At 36.0% G+C, this 16,209-nt stretch overlaps 6 protein-coding genes across 6 annotated transcripts; 3 read left to right on the top strand and 3 right to left on the bottom strand.

Moving 5' to 3' along the window:
- Positions 1–2,002: 2,002 nt before the first annotated feature.
- On the top strand, positions 2,003–3,701 carry SAPINGB_P004979 (uncharacterized protein; the record flags this gene model as incomplete). The annotated part of the gene is made up of 2 exons (XM_031999694.1): positions 2,003–2,200; positions 2,316–3,701. The coding sequence occupies 2 exons, from the start codon at positions 2,003–2,005 to the stop codon at positions 3,699–3,701; spliced, it is 1,584 nt and encodes a 527-aa protein (XP_031855585.1).
- Positions 3,702–7,734: 4,033 nt separating this feature from the next.
- On the top strand, positions 7,735–9,419 carry SAPINGB_P004978 (uncharacterized protein; the record flags this gene model as incomplete). The annotated part of the gene is made up of 5 exons (XM_031999693.1): positions 7,735–7,757; positions 7,819–7,967; positions 8,042–8,104; positions 8,475–8,569; positions 8,895–9,419. The coding sequence occupies 5 exons, from the start codon at positions 7,735–7,737 to the stop codon at positions 9,417–9,419; spliced, it is 855 nt and encodes a 284-aa protein (XP_031855584.1).
- Positions 9,420–9,719: 300 nt separating this feature from the next.
- On the bottom strand, positions 9,720–10,434 carry SAPINGB_P004977 (uncharacterized protein; the record flags this gene model as incomplete). Its single annotated transcript, XM_031999692.1, has 2 exons — positions 9,720–9,930; positions 10,427–10,434. 2 exons carry the CDS (start codon positions 10,432–10,434, stop codon positions 9,720–9,722), a joined length of 219 nt encoding a protein of 72 aa, XP_031855583.1.
- A 436-nt stretch (positions 10,435–10,870) lies between these two features.
- On the bottom strand, positions 10,871–12,903 carry SAPINGB_P004976 (uncharacterized protein; the record flags this gene model as incomplete). The annotated part of the gene is made up of 4 exons (XM_031999691.1): positions 10,871–12,473; positions 12,537–12,601; positions 12,681–12,747; positions 12,857–12,903. 4 exons carry the CDS (start codon positions 12,901–12,903, stop codon positions 10,871–10,873), a joined length of 1,782 nt encoding a protein of 593 aa, XP_031855582.1.
- Positions 12,904–14,137: 1,234 nt separating this feature from the next.
- Positions 14,138–15,101, top strand: SAPINGB_P004975 (uncharacterized protein; the record flags this gene model as incomplete). The annotated part of the gene is made up of 3 exons (XM_031999690.1): positions 14,138–14,195; positions 14,482–14,721; positions 14,785–15,101. The coding sequence occupies 3 exons, from the start codon at positions 14,138–14,140 to the stop codon at positions 15,099–15,101; spliced, it is 615 nt and encodes a 204-aa protein (XP_031855581.1).
- A 454-nt stretch (positions 15,102–15,555) lies between these two features.
- On the bottom strand, positions 15,556–16,063 carry SAPINGB_P004974 (uncharacterized protein; the record flags this gene model as incomplete). Its single annotated transcript, XM_031999689.1, has 2 exons — positions 15,556–15,905; positions 16,003–16,063. 2 exons carry the CDS (start codon positions 16,061–16,063, stop codon positions 15,556–15,558), a joined length of 411 nt encoding a protein of 136 aa, XP_031855580.1.
- Between the last annotated feature and the right edge of the window lie 146 nt (positions 16,064–16,209).

Below are 16,209 nucleotides of genomic sequence, written 5' to 3'. Positions count from 1 at the left end.
TGGAAAAAAATATGGATATTATATCATTTGAAATATTGAAAAATGAAATGAAATGAAAAGTTTTTTTTTTTTTTTTTTTGAATCTAATAACCAGCACTTGCCATTGGGTTAAAATATCAAGAAAAGGGAATTTAAAAAAGGGTTCAATTGTAAATATTAAGCTCACTTCAATTTACAACAACCGTGGCTAACCTATCATATTTAATGGAGACTTTTGGACTTCTTGATAAAGTCTTTATCAATCTACTTATAAGTAAATTAAGATGGATCATCTATCTAAAGTAGTGTTCTGCCTGTCCAGGTTAAGTCCGGAGTCCTGAGCCGCCAGAGCCGATGCTGTACGGCACTTTTCAAGTCTTTTCTTTACTTCTCTCACTTCACTTTGGGGAAATTTCTCTGAAACCTACTATTTTAAACTTTTTTTTTCTTTTTTTTACATTGAAAGCCAAGTTATGTGCAAAGTTCACATCTTTTTTGTCCCCCCACACCGTTATTCATCCATACCGCACATGTGGTTTAGAAAAAGGTCAAGAAAGGAACTGTTTAATTTTTTTATTTTTATTTTTAAAAATTTCAAGCTAGTTATGTTTCAAAAAGCAGTATACAAAAGAGTGAGAGCAAAAAAAAAATACATAAAAAAGATCATTTAAAGATAATATCAGCCGTGGTGGGGGAGTTCATAGTTACATTGGTTTTAACATCAAACGGCGTCGATGAAACTTGCTCTTAACAAAATATTATTTTATATTTTTGACGTTCGCCGACGGTGTAAACCAAAAAAAAAAAAAAAAATATAAAAAAACCTACCAAAATTTCTAAATTTTTCATTCCCCAAGTTTTCTAAGAAAAACAGAAAAACTCTCAAGAAATATCAGGATTGTTCTCTCTAAATGATTAATTTATTTGTTAGATTAAACATTTGTAAGATGAAAAACTGAAAATGGTAAAATAGTTGAAAATTACCAGATCAATTTTCGTTTTTGTATTTCTTTTATACCACACGTCATCGACCTAAAAATTTCCCAAAAAGGGAATCTCAACTCTGTCATTTCTTCTTTTTCCCTTTTATTTTCCATCCTGTCACAACTTACTCGGATAACTGTGTAGCGTCACCGTCGGAATCAAAAGTTAACAATCACCTTTGAAAAGTAAACGGCACTTGCTTTAGTATCAACTTACATACACGTAATATTGCACTCTCACCCTAAATCTATTAAAGGGTCTTTGAGTCCAGGACCTGTGATAATATTGAAGCTCTCTCTTGTTGCTCAAACCGTTTTGTCAGACCCATGTGCTTTTTCTAATCGTCTTATCAATGGTCAAAATGCTCAACGCTCTAGATACCGAAAAAGGTAACAAAAGATCGTACTTACAAGTCTGGGATTCTATTTCTGAAAAACCCATCATAACAACCTCACTTTTTTTTTCTTCAACTTTCTTTCAAATTTTTCATAAACTTTCTTTTTTTTCACTCTCATCTATCTGATTTTTAAATACGTAAATCCTATATAATCACCAATAGATCCCGTAAAAATCAAAAACGTGGATTGAATGTTGCTTTTCCACTGGCAAAAGTAAAAAAAAAAAAATTAAAATCAACCAAAGTAATTTAGAGATTGAAACGCCCTTTTTCCGTCTTTATGTTTTTTTTGCTACTCACATGAACACTCTAGAAACTTAAATGGTAAAATTGGGTAGCACAATTCATACAGAAATAAAAAGAGCAGCCTTATCAGAAGAAGAAATTGCATTAACTAAAACCGTATCATGGTGGCCGCATTAATTGGCGGCCTCCTCATCTGTTTGTTGCTGATATTCTTTCTCTTTTCTTCACTTTCTTCTTTCTTTCCATTTTTATAAAAAAATATTATAAAGACCCATCGATATCTCCCAACATTTTTTAGTTATCCCTCTCTCTTTTTTTTTTTTTGTTTCTTTTGATTACTATTGTTCATTATCAACTCTACATTCAATCACTTATTATTTAAAAAAATCACCAACAATGAGCATCATTTCAAAGTGGGCCAATATGGTGGCCGAGGAGACCCATCTCCCATGGAAACACAAGCAGATCCTTGAAGAAAACAGAGAACGTGATGAGGCTCTTGTCAACTCAATGGAACAAAAGCGTGGCATGAAAAAATACTGGCCCATCATTACCTCCGGAGCTGGTTTGTTTTCTGACGGATACGTCAATAACGTGAGTAAACTGTTTAATATCAGGCACCACTGATAAAGATGCTTGGCTTTTTTTTTTTCCTCCTCCACTCCCCACAAAACTTCCTTACTAACTGTCGCCGTCCATTTTTGTTTAGTCTATCGGTTCCGTTAACACAATCCTTGGAATCCTATACCCCCACGAATATAAAAACTCTTCAGCCCAATCCAACGTCTCATCCATTGCGTTTGTTGGCACAGTTGTTGGCCAACTTTCATTTGGTTATGTCTCAGACCACTACTCCCGTAAAATTGGCATGATTGTGTCAACTATCATTCTCATTGTCTTTACCATTCTAGGCTCGGGTGCCTGGGGCGCCGGCGGTTCCATCTACGGTATGCTTGCTGCCCTTACAGCTTACCGATTTTTCATTGGTATCGGCATTGGCGGTGAATACCCTGCTGGCTCTGTTGCTGCTGCCGAGGCTTCTGTCCTTATTAGCCGGGGCTCTCGTAATCGCTGGTTTGTTATTTTTACAAACTTTATGATTGATTTTGGCTTTGTTGTCTCTGCATTTGTCCCCCTCGTGCTTTTGTGGATTTGTGGTATTGATCATTTAACCCCCGTTTGGCGAATTACCCTTGGTCTTGGTGCCATTCCTCCCATCTCATTATTTTTTCTGCGTCTTCTCTACAAGGAGAATGAACAGTTTATAAAAAATAACATGAAGCGTTCCGGTACACCTTACTGGCTCGCTACCAAGTACTACTTTCCCCGTCTTGTTGTTGTTGCTCTCATTTGGTTCATTTATGACTTTAGTGCCTACTCCTTTGGTATTTACTCGTCTACAATTATCAGTATTATCATTCCTGATAATGACTTGTACAAGACTTTTGGTTGGAACGTTGTTCTTAACTTGTTTTATATCCCTGGTGCCTTTTTGGGTGCCTTTGCTTCGGACTACTTGGGCCCCCGTCTTTCTCTTGTCATCGGTGTCGGTCTCCAAGGAATCATAGGTTTTATTATGGCTGGAATTTACGAACATTTGACCCACAATATTGCAGGATTTGTCGTTATGTTTGGTATCTTTTTGACTCTGGGTGAATTTGGTCCCGGTGATCAGATTGGTATCATTGCCTCCAAGACTTCTGCTACTAGTATCCGTGGCCAATATTATGGTATTGCTGCTGCTGTTGGAAAGATTGGTGCATTTGTTGGCACCAAATCTTTTCCTTATATTATCAAACATTTTGGTGGCTCCGAAACTATTCGTGGTAACCAGGGACCCTTTTGGATCTCGTCAGGTCTATGTTTGTTTTCGGCTCTTTTGGCGCTTTTTTTCCTCCCTTCCCTGACTCAGGATTCCATTACTGAGGAAGATGAACGCTTCAAAGCTTATCTTCAGGCCAATGGCTTTGACACTTCGCTTATGGGTGAGACTGATAATAATGATAGCAGTGATAGCATGTATGATGACGCTGAGAACATTATTGTCAGCCCCGACCAAAAATTGGAGCAGTCTGAAAAGGATCGTGCTTTTTGAAAAAATTCATAATTATGAATATAAAATATTTATAAATATTTTATACTTATTGATGTTATATATAAATTTGTCGTTTTTTAGATGTTTAAATGAAAAAGTTTTAATTTTATTTCAAAAAAGGACTTGTTAATATTTCAAAACATTATTGTAAAATATGATAGACCCATAACTTAAATTAAAGAGATTTAAATTCTTTTAAGCCTTAACTTTGGTGAAATGTCTAAACTGTTATATATATATAAATTAATTAATAAAATCTTGTTTTCCTCTAACCTTCATAACTATGAAATCTTGAATTCAATTGTAACTTTGACATTATCTTTTCCTTTTTTTCTGAATGAAACTCTAGCCCTTGTGAAATAACAGAGATAGTTACAATTGTTAGGATTTACGTGGGCTCTAAATGGAGTTCTATGTTAGCTAATAGTCGATTAGAAGAAACAGCAGTAGAGTGCACAGCCAATTTAATAACAATAATATGGATAAAGAAAGAAAACAAATAAATCTTCAAATGTTCAAATGACCTTTTCCAAACCCTAACCTGTCATTTTCTGTATTTCAAGAAAAATGGTGTGATAAAAAGTTACAATACACACCCCACACTATCGCAACCGCGTCATTTTTTTTCCCCACTTTCAACGCGACAGCCATTTCATCTTGAATTCCAATTTCCTTATAATTAATAATAACAATGACTTCAGTGACTCATAGGGCTAAACATAGTCCTATTAAGAGGACTAGAATCTATACGAAGTACCAAATGGGGATTTCCCAGAGGCGTATCGCAATTGAGGAAGGGGTATCACTAGGGACTATCTGGCATCATTCGACGCTACCCTGACCAAAAAGATGCATCCAGTCGTGCGCGGTCAGGACGGCCACCAAAACTTTCTGAAAGGGATAAAAGGGCCATTTTACGAATTATTAAGAAAGATCCTTTTATTAAATTAACAGATCTTATTGTTGCCGCTGGTTTAGATGTTTATAGTAGTACTCTTTCGCATTGGCTTAAGAAAGAAGGGATTCATCATTAATGCCCCCTCTGGTAGCTATTACTAACTTCAGAGGTAAAAGAAAAATGTCCAAGAAAGTGAAAAGATAAACAAGAAAGCTTTTGGGAGTACTCGATCCTTAATACTGAGTCTACAACTGTTTGTGGTAATGGCAAAAGACAGAGGCAAGTTCTTTGCCCAAAAGTATGTGATTTTTATTACAATTCCTTCATTCATTAACATATAATAGGGAAAATGATGTACGGCCAACAGGCAAGTCATAACATCATGATGGCCGAGGTCCTCGTTTTAAGGCTGTTTTCCGGTTTAGCTTGAATATTGTTTACCAGTTTAAGCAATGCGTCTGGAGAAGAGTACCGTTTATGGTAACTGTATTGGTTTTTGTTGAGTATGTTGTTTTCATTGATGAAAAAAGTAATGGAACTGCAAAATGTTCTTTTGAGCATTTTTCCTAATGGGCAGAAGAGAATAAGGTTACTTTATTAGACTGGCAACCTTATCCACCTGATTTTAGACTAATTGGGAATATATGAAAACTGTTTAAAGAAGAGATGTGTAAAATATTTTTAGAAATATCATCATCATTAAAGAATAACTAGTCATTATATAAGTTATGTGAAGCTGCTGTAGGTGTTGAGAAGAATTTTCATCATGACCTTATGAATAAGCTATTCTTATCAATACCTCAATAACTTCAAGCAATAGTAGATTCTCGCGGCTGGTATACAAAATATTAAGCAAGAATATGCATGTCTAAAGAATAAAAACCTATATCTCAAGTAACTAACAAATTGAATTAAACTTGGTAAAGAAATCTGTCTTGAAAGTAATGTGGTGAAGACAAAAGATTTTTGTGATGTGGGTGTGCATATTCATTTTATCTAAACAAAATACCAAGCAATTCTAAGTACCTCTAAAGAATAAGAAATCTACTTCTCGAGCCTCAAACTAATAAAGCTAGTTGAGAAATCTGGGCTGAAAATTGCCTGGTGAAGATAAGCGATTCTGGTTATGCGGGGGGTCATGGTCACTTTTGTTTCCCGCACTAGTTTTCTATCTTTGCACATATCTCCCTCCTAGTTTCCAAGTTACTTTAACCTTTGCAAAGTTCAAATTTGTTTTGTGTGGGACTACTCACAAAATTTAAAGTTACATAAGTAATTATTAATTATATGATACTTTTTAAAAATGGAAGCCAGCTTAATGTTGACTGTGAATGTATTTTAGGCGTTTTAATTTCCAGAGACCTAACCCTTGTGTAATGCCCAGAATAATTGTTGTTTTTTGAGGCATGTCTATCTGCCACATCGTAATAAAGAAAATGTACCAGGTATTTTCTGGTGTTTAGGATGCAACAGACTATCCCAAGCCCACAAATTTAAAGATTCCACAAGGGTAAGGGATTTTAAATGTTGTTTTTGACAAGTTATGGATTTACAAAAACAAATAGTTCCATGAAGAGATGCGTCAAAATAAAATAATAAATTCGGGCATTCCACAAGGGCTAGGGTTACATATTAAATCACCTAAAATGTATTTACAATCAACTTTAAGTTTGTTTCCATTTTAGACAAGGATTAAATACAATTTTGAAGACTTCTAAAAAAATAAATTTTGCCTCATATTCTTGTTAGTTCAAGAATAGAACAAAAATCTCACCTTAAACTACTTGATATATATTAGTAGTTACAACAGACCAGTTCTTCGAATAGTTCTCTCGTCAATTGGTTAAGCTTTGAGTGAACTCGTCAAATTAGAAACAGAACATTAAAAATGAGAGTTTGAGTACATGTCGTATTGATAATTAGTGGTTTAGTTTAAAATAGTGTTTGATTTTTAACTTTAATGTTAAATCAATGCACTCCTGAAAATATTTAGGATCTGTTTTTGCCGTTATCTGGGCACTGAAAGGTAACATTGAACATAAGCAAAGTCATAAAGTTCGATTTAAATACCAAAGTCTGGATACATGACTAACTTTCGGTATTTGTGGTCTTTCTTTATTCATTCAATAAAAATTTTATTAAGGTAAACCTCTTTTAGCTCAAGTCCCTGGAAATCTGATGTCTAATAACGCCTTGGTGTAACTTAGAACTCAGGCCTGTAATTGAACTGAAAGATTGCTGGAGGTGTTTATACAAAAATGGGAGGTTCTGAGTTCTTTGTTTTGACACTAATTTCGAAGACTTTGAAAAATGAAAAAAAAAAATACATTTTTATTAGCGCTAAAAACGATTGGTGTAGAACTTCTGCTAAAGCTCCAATAGGGCTCTGGATTTTAATCATTTCATTCAATCAATACTTCAACGACTTCAGCTACTTGTATTCTTGACTAATACTAATTATTTTTCGCTGTAATTAAAAAAGTTTCCCTGTTTTAGTAATAACCTTGCAGTATATTATCCAACACTTTATAGAAACCCAATTGGTTCGTACTAACCAAGACCTATTTTGGATCAAAAAAAAGGAAGATCATGATCCCCTGAGGTCTTGGATTGTTTTGTTTTTTTTACTCTTGTTGTATTTTTTGTAATTACATTATCAGATCCAGAGCCCTGTTCCGGGGGGAAGATGAGGGATTCCAAGCCTATTTGGAGAATAACATATTTGACACTTTGCTCATGGAAAAAAAGGAAATGGATTTAAAACTCCAGAGTTTGCAAAATATGTTATAATTATAATGATAACTAATTAGTTATAAGAAAACTTGAATGCAAACTTTTAATTAGAATAGAATATTATTGTATAAAGTTAAGGTAGAGGTTTAGAGTTAAAATAAAATTAAATTAAATAAAATTAAAAATTAAAAATTAATTAATTATATAAACATTACATAATTCTTATATCACACGTCAATGCTTTCTTTTGCCATCGTCTGTACTTTTGTCTACGCTGGCCTCGCCTAATCACACTAAAAAATCTCCAGATTACGAGTTTTCTTCAATCGACATTCAAACAGATTTCCAATAAATTATAACTCTTTGCCAGCTCTATATTGCCTGTTTTTTTGAGGTGCAACAATGGTTAACGGTGAATTTCATGAGTATGTTGCCATTGTAAAAATCATGATCATGGCTTTTGCTAACATATTCCTTCTTTTACAGTCTTTTTTTCAGCATCCCGGTTATCACCCGGTCGCTCGTCACCTCTGCAGTCGGCTTGTTGTCCGTCAGCATGCTTAAGATCATTCCCAACTATTACCTTATTAATGTGTGGCCGCTGACCATTAACCGATTCCAGATCTGGCGTCTTGGTAAGAAGAGAATTGAAATCATTACTTTTCCTCATTTCTAACGCGATCCGATTTATTTTTTTTTTTTTAATTAGCAACTTCCTTCCTTTTACCTCCTGCCCAAAATCCCATGGAGGCTCTTATGGATCTCTTTGCACGTAAGTACACTGACTATGTTTTTTCTTTTCTCTTTCTCTCTCTCGTTCCTTCGGATTCCATATTGGCCATGGTGTAGCCATAGTTACATGGTAAATTCCAGTCTGTACACACCTGCACCCACCAAAAAAAAAAGTCTTTGCTCCTCCCAAAACAACTATAAAAGGGAGAGAAATTTTTCATCTTTTTTATTTCTTTTCCTTCTTTTTCTTCTCAGTAAACACTTCAAGTGTTTTAAACCATTAAATATCGATCTTGTTTTTTTTTAAAAGTTGTCTTTTATTATTTGCAATCCCGTTTTATGCAGGTTCCGTTTTGGAAACAAGAGAGAGAAAGATGTTTATTGATTATAAACTGACCTGAAAACTTTAGTATACAAATATAGTCGTGTCATTGAAGAGGAAAAGTTTTTAAATGTTCGTGCAAGATATGCTTGGTACTTGACATTTGTCTCGACTATTATACTGGTAAGTTTTTGGTCTCTCTGTTTTCTTTTTGAACTTTCATCAAAGCGTGCGTGTGGGTTTTAAAACGGCTTTTTGAACAGCAAGGTTGAATTTATTTGGAATACCTCCTGTTTCTGCTTTGAGAATCTTAGATGCTTCCACGGTTCTTGAATCCTGGTGATGGAGAATATTAAATTCGGGAGGAACTTTTAGCTCATTAAGCCGGGCTTTTTTGATCTGCATTCTTTATGGCGTATTTTTGCTTACCACTGAGAGGCAGATCTTCCCACATTTTTTACAGTAGATATTTTATTTTCATTGGCTAACATTCCTTGCTTTACTTCAGGGGACCAACTATTTTCTTGGAGGTACTCATTACTTTAGAGCACTTGTTATTGCCCTTACGTACACTTGGGCTCAAGATAATGCTAATCAACAAGTGATGTTTTATGTGCTTAAGGTTAAAGCGGTTTTCTTGCCTGCTATTATGTTGCTGATACAGCTCATTGTTGGCGGCAAATACTCCTTCTTGCGCGCAGGTACTGGCTACCTGGCTGCTCATCTTTACCTTTTTTTCGATTCCATCTACCCATCTTACGGTGGTGCAAGCAGACCTTCGTTCCTTGTTGACCCACCTGCTTTTTATTACAAGCTATTCCCAACACCTGGCCACCCTGGTGCGCCTGGTGGTGATGGTGCTGGTCGTGCACGTGGTGTCTTTAGTGGGTTTAGTACTCAAGGTGGAATCAAGTCTCAGAATACTGGAAGTTCTGGTGCCTCTGATGCTTCAGCAACTGGGTCGTCGACTGGGTTTGGACGATTTTCAATGTCGGGACCCTTTAAGGGCAAGGGCAAGAGACTTGGAGAATAAATTGTAGGGTTTTTTAGACGTGTAATATATATACCAACAAGAAAAGGAATTAAGAAAGAAAACAAATTGTCATTAAGCGTAAGATTATATATTTAAAGGACGATAGGAACTAAAAAAAAAAAGAACAGAAGATGAATGCTTATGGGACGGTTTAAAAAGAATTAATCCCAACAATGAATTAAGAAGGTCTTTTAATGTTCTTAATTCAATTATCATAAAAAGGTATGGTTTTCTTTTGCAAGACTAATAATACAATGAAATTTCAATTTCTTTCATTTATTCATTCATTCATTAATAAAATTACTCTGCAAACTCCGGTCGGAGATCACTTCTTCTAGGAGCAACAAGCGGGTGCAGCTGGACCAAGAAGGTGATAGCCCACATGAGGTAGCACATGGAAAGGGTAAGAATGACACTGCTGCGAATTACAGTCTTATCCTGCTTGAAGGGGTATGCCCAAGTAGCGCAAGAAATGGCCACGACCCCGAGTAAAACATAAATGACAGTCCAGCTATAAAAAAAAAAAAAAAAAAAAAAAATTAGAATAGAGCCAAAGAAAAAATATTTAGTGTATGGAGATAGGTATGGGGGGAAGGTATGCTGAAAGGTATAGGCCGAATTGTTTTGGATATATATATATATAGGGATGCATCAGGGAGGACTTAAACAACGCGAAAAGGTACTAATTGTCACCAAGAGATATATTGTTGAACATGTAAACGCCTGAGTGTCGATAACAAATAAATTGTATACTCTTTCGTAATTTATTTTCTCAAAGTTGATATAGTTAAAAAATTTTCGTACTTGTTAAAAAAACCCCCGAATAATAGAAAGCAAGTTGAATTGAAGCACAAGCAGGCGTGTTTTTCTCTCTATATGTTGTGTATGCGCGCTTCACTAAAAGCTCCTCCTCCCAAGTAAATACACCACCACCCCTAAAAAAAATTCCCCTTTCTTCCATTTTCCGCAAATATGTTTGTAATTGGTGTCCAGTTCGTGTTGCTTACCCGCTCATTGTATTGAATGCTGTATTAATGATAGTAATATGCTGGTCAAATTTAAAAAGAAGTGATGTAAATAAAAAAAAAAAAAAAGGATGCTTGAAGGCTGCTGAAAAAAAAAAAAAAAGAAGTCTGAGAGTTGGTTCTTTTTTTTTTTTTGGTGGTTGTGAGAAGGCAGCCATCCAGCAGCTTTTAAGACAGAAAAAAAAAAATAAAATAAAAAAGGCAGCCAAAAAGTGTGCAGCCGTAAGCATGAATTTTTTTGTAACAACAGGATATTACAACTTGCATTGAACATTTCAATCTCAACTTCATGTGTATATTCAAGATGAATTTCCCAATGCATCAAATCTTTGGACAGATAAAAAAGCACAACTTTTATTAATAACTCTTATATATATATCAAAAAAAAAAAATTACTTTCCTCATCTAGTACAATATTACACTAATTTACAAGAAAACCTCCAGGTTGATTTCCAAGCTGGATCCGACGTAAGGAATCTCAAACTTGGACATAACCTCAGGGTGAAGAATACCCAGATCACCAATAATTTGGGCCTCATCACCATCCTTGGCACGGAAGTACACGTTAGCACCACGGCCAGGGAAGAAAGTAGCAGAATCAGTAGGAGAGATCCAATAGCCACGAGTCTTAGCCTCTTGTTGAGCCTTGGTCTCCAGCCAGGGGACTCGCAGCATGGCCATGATGCGGTCCAACAGACCGTGGACAATTTCGAAACCACTGGTCTGGCCAGCATAGATAGCAGAAAAGTGCTTACGATTGAAGGCCTTGCGTTCAAGCTTCTCATTCTTGAAAACAACATCGGCAGACTCAAACACCTTGATGGGCAGACTGTGCTTTCTGTTTTCTCTAATGGTCTTAAGGATACCGGGCAAGAGAGATGTGCGGACAACCTGGTACTCAAGAGTCTTGGGGTTGGCAAGCTTGACGGCAGTTTTACCATCATCCTTGCGGTTCAAGAAAGCAAAGTTCTCATCGTGGGAGCAAAGAATCAAAGGCATGACCTCGGACCAGCCGCTCTGGGCAACCTCTCTGCGCACAATGTCGCTAATCTTGTTAATGGGAAGAGCTTCAGCAATGGTGTATGAGTCCGCAGGGAAGGTCTTCTTCAGGTTGTTGTAGCCGTAACCAATAGCAGCATCCTCCATGATATCACACTGGTGCAAAATGTCAGATCTGGTGATGGGGACAGAAACGTCAAGCAGGTTCTTGTCGGTGGTGGAAGGCTTGGCCAAAAGAGACATCTTGGTGAGCAGGCTGCAAATCTCCTCAGGCTTAAGGTCAAGACCCAAACAGGAATTGATGTAGGAGATCTCAGCGGTGGTTTCGCGGTCAGCAACAACGGGTTCCACACGAGTCTGTCCATTGTGATCGGAGTTAATTTGAACAGGCTCGACAGTGTAAATTTCCTCGCAGTACTCAGAGAACATGGCGACAAGCTGGTTGACGACAATTGTGAGCTTGGTCTTGTCGGTGGCAGTCAGGTCAATAAAGACATTCTTGGTATCCAAAGTGATTTTGGTGCGGTCACTGTTGATAATGGGGGGTAAAGACAAGACATGACCATCAGCATCGAAAAAGGCTGGGTAGACGGGGGAATCTCTAATCAAGTGGAGGTATTTGCCCAAGTTCTTATCCTTTTCGTAAAACTCCATCAGCTCATGACCATTCATTTCCTTTGTTTGGTTCAAAGGAATGAACTTGATGTCCTCGGGCTTTCTGGCTTCGTAAGTGATGGGGCCCTTGATCTTGTCGAGATCGTGGGTACCAATGGCAACCAAACTGCGGTTACGGCACAAGTTTGTGTGGAGCTTGTCTTGAAGAGCAATGAAAGAATCGTATCTCTTCTGGTCAAAGGTGACATTACGCAGGATAGCGGAGGCAGCGTAGGGACGGACTTGTTCTGTGCTAGGGTCGATGGTGACTTGAATAAGCTCCTTAGGCTTTGTCAGCTTGTAGGTTGGCAGCTTAGCTCTGCCAAGGAAAATATTGAGAGCACGGGAAATTCCTTCGAAACACAACATGTCGTATCTTTTTTTTAGGGATGGAAATTAGTATTATATTTTGATGGATTGAAAGGGTTGGTTTACTCACCTGTTTGCAGGAATTTCAATTTTGAGCTGTGGACGCTCACCAGGCTGCAATTCACCTTCTGAAGTCTATTGAAAGTTAGAGTTGAAAGGTTAATAAAGGGAAAAAAAAATTCAAATCAAATCAAATCAAATCAAATCAACATACGTCTTCGTCCAACTCGATGCCGAATTCGAAACATAGTTCGTCGAATTCCTTGGTAGTGTATTCACGGCTTTATACGAATGTTAGTTTTTTTTTTTTTTTTTTTTTTTATAAAAGAGAAAAAATGAAAATTGTGGAGTGCAGAATAGTTATTAATATTAATTATTGTAAGAACCTACCCGAGAGACTTGTAGAGGTCTTCCTTATCGACTGAAATGGTAGGCATTGTATCGGATCAAATGCAAGAGAGGAAAGATTGAGAAGAAAAGCCCGGCGCAATTGCTGCTGCTGCTGCTGCTGGATGGGGAAGAGGGAGGAGGTGTTTTGTTTGTTGTTGTTTGGTTGGTGAGGATATGTTTTAGGAGATTTTTTTTAAAAAAAAAAAAAAACTTTTTTTTGAATTTTTTGGTGGTGAAGCAAATATTCAGTCATAATTAGAATAAACCCTAACCTGTCTAAGTTTGTTTTTGTAAGAATTTTCTTTTTTTTTTTATTTTTTATTTTGCGCGTCTTTTTTGTTCCCTTTCCCAATATAAATATAAATTAATATATAAATTAATATATAAATAATATATAAATTAATAATATATCATAATTTAGTATATAATACAATAGAATATAAATAAAAATATTTTATTATTATTTGTGTGACATTACAAAAACTTTCATTCTTTGGCACATATCCGTTGTCCCCATGTGCTTTATCGGCCCAGTTTTGGTTTTGTTTTTGGTTTTGTTTTTTGCCTGGTGATCACCATAAAGCCTGTTTCCCTGCAAAAAAAAAAAAAAAAAAACCTTCCGCCTTCCGCCTCCATTCAAAATAACCCTTTTCCACCACCACCATTACCACTACCATTACCACTACCACTACCACTACCACTACCACTACCACTACCATCATCATTTGAAAACCCTCTTTTGGACGCTGAATTTTTTTTTTTTTTTAAACTCTTGAAAAAAAAAAAAAAAAAAAACCTCCAATCTTCAGTTCACCTTTCTTCTCTTACCATAGCTGATCTCTTGTCATTATTAATTTTTTTTTTTGTAGGAGCCTCCTTTCAACTATTGCCATTTTTTCTTTATTTATTCTGCACACTATTCACACCATCCCTTCCGCCACCCAGCCCACCGTTTACCACTCTTAAAGTCCCGCCGCTCGCATTTTTAAACCCTCGTCATTTGTCATTTTTTATTGATAAAAATCCCCTTTTTTCATCTCTCTCTTTCTCTCTCTTTTTTCTTTCTTTGACATCCAACGCTAGCTAAGCCATAGATCTTGTGATCGGTACCAACTTTATTTCACAAGTCCAATTTTTTTTTTTTTTTTTTTTTGACTTTTACCTTTTTTTGTTTTTGTTTTTGGAATATTCTCCAGGAAACATTTATACCACCACTACCACCACCACAATCTTAAAAAGACATAACTCTTATAATCACGCAAACCCCCAAAACATATCAATATGTCTTCCACTAGAACTTACGATCTTTTGATCAAGCTTCTCATCATTGGCGACTCTGGTATGTGACTTTTTTTTTTCATTAGGTCTCTTTTTACTTTGGCCGTTTACTATCTTAAACTTAAAACGTCTTTTTTCCGCGGGATGAATATGCCGCTTTTGCTATCAATAGCCGCTGTTGTTTGCTTCTAATATCAGGAATAACACTTTTTTTTTTTTTTTAAACTAAAGGTTATGCACTGTATATAATCAACAATACAAAAGACATAATAAAGAGGAAAAAAATATAATACGTTGTTGTTTTTTTGTTAAAAAAAAATATTAACATTTAAAATTTAAAAATTTAGGTGTCGGCAAATCTTGTTTGCTTCTTCGCTTTTGCGATGATCAGTTCACTCCTAGTTTTATCACTACCATTGGCATTGACTTTAAAATACGCACTATTGATTTGGACGGAAAGAAGGTTAAGTTACAAGTATGGGATACCGCTGGTCAAGAAAGATTCAAGACTATCACAACCGCTTACTACAGAGGTGCCATGGGTATACTACTCGTCTACGATGTCACAGATCAAAAGTCTTTTGAAAGTGAGTTGATAAGAAAAAAATATTGGTTTAAAGAGTTTCTACTAACCCTCTCCCGTTAACTAGATATCCGATCTTGGTACGCTAATGTCCAGCAACACGCCAGCGAAAATGTTGTTTTAGTTCTTGTTGGTAACAAATCCGATATGACTGATAGACGCGTCATTTCCACTGAGCAAGGTCAGGCTCTTGCTGATGAATTGGGCATTCCTTTCATTGAATCTAGTGCCAAGAGTAGCGACAATGTTGATGAAACTTTCTTCAGCCTTGCCCGTCGTGTTAAGGAGAATGTTTTGACTTCTACAGGTAATGAAAATGAACATGCTGGCGCAGTCAATGTTAGTGCTCCCTCCAACGATGGCATATCCAAGAAGTGTTGCTAAAATAATAATAATAATAATAATAATAATAATAACGAAAAAAAATAATGATAATAACCATAAAAACATGAAAAAGTTTCTTAAAAATCAATAAAACTCTCGAAAATTAATAGTTGAAATGTGAAAATGAGATGGAATTGTGAAAATATGTCAATGTGTTAATTTTTTTTTTTAAATTTATTTGAATCGTCATTTTTTTTTTCCAGTTAAAACTTATAACGATGTAATTATGAAAACCAAAACAATCATTGAAAAGAATACTCAGTTGTTTTTTTATATTTTTTTTTTTAGTTGGTTCATGTAAACATCCATTCTTCAAGTATCAAAGTACAAAATACGCGCGATTAGCATTTTTTTCTAAAATGAAAAAAAAGGAATATTTATATTAATGTCGTGAATGCGTAAAGTGTGGTATATATTTATTTTCATCTCGGTTCCCATATTCTAAAGTTATAGCTTAGTCCTTGTTCATGGAGCTAAAGTACTCCCACTGGTCCTCCAAAGGCTTCTCAACCAATTCCTCCCAAGGCTTCCACTCAGCCATCTTCTTGACCAGCTCGTATTCCTCACCAGCCTGAATCAAAATCTCTTCTATCAGACCAGAACCAATTTTGTTCTCAATAACCTCTGTGACCTCATATTGCTCAACAACCTGCTTGCGAGCAGTTGTAATGTTCTCAACAGACTGTCTGTATACGCTCTCCTTAGGGAAACTCTTCTCAAGCTCTTTCAGTGTGGCGTTATAAACGGCAATCAAAGCTGGCCGGGGGTTAGGGTGTTGGTAAATACCGGTGATACCAGTTGGTCCTATCAAAAATCAAGAAAGTTGCATGTTAGTCAAAAAAAAAAAAAAAAAAGTGGGTTTGGTTTGGTTTGGTTTCGGAATTTTGTCTAAGTCACGTACTTCCGCTCTCGGTCTTGATCAAGACTTCCTGGACGTTTCTAAGGAATCTGGAGTATCTCATTGTGGGAAAAAGTGACTATGTAGATATGAATGTAGGGGAATGGCGTAGAGAAAGCTGGTAATATACTATTCTTTATAGTTGTTGAAGAAGAATATATATGTGGTGGATGTTGAGGTAGGAAAAGGAGAAAAGAGAGGGAAAAAGGG

Source organism: Magnusiomyces paraingens (genome assembly GCF_902498895.1).
Source record: "Magnusiomyces paraingens strain CBS 517.90 genome assembly, contig: contig4, whole genome shotgun sequence".
NCBI classification, from domain to species: Eukaryota; Fungi; Ascomycota; class Dipodascomycetes; order Dipodascales; family Dipodascaceae; genus Magnusiomyces; species Magnusiomyces paraingens.
This window is presented reverse-complemented; position numbering and strand designations above follow the sequence as displayed.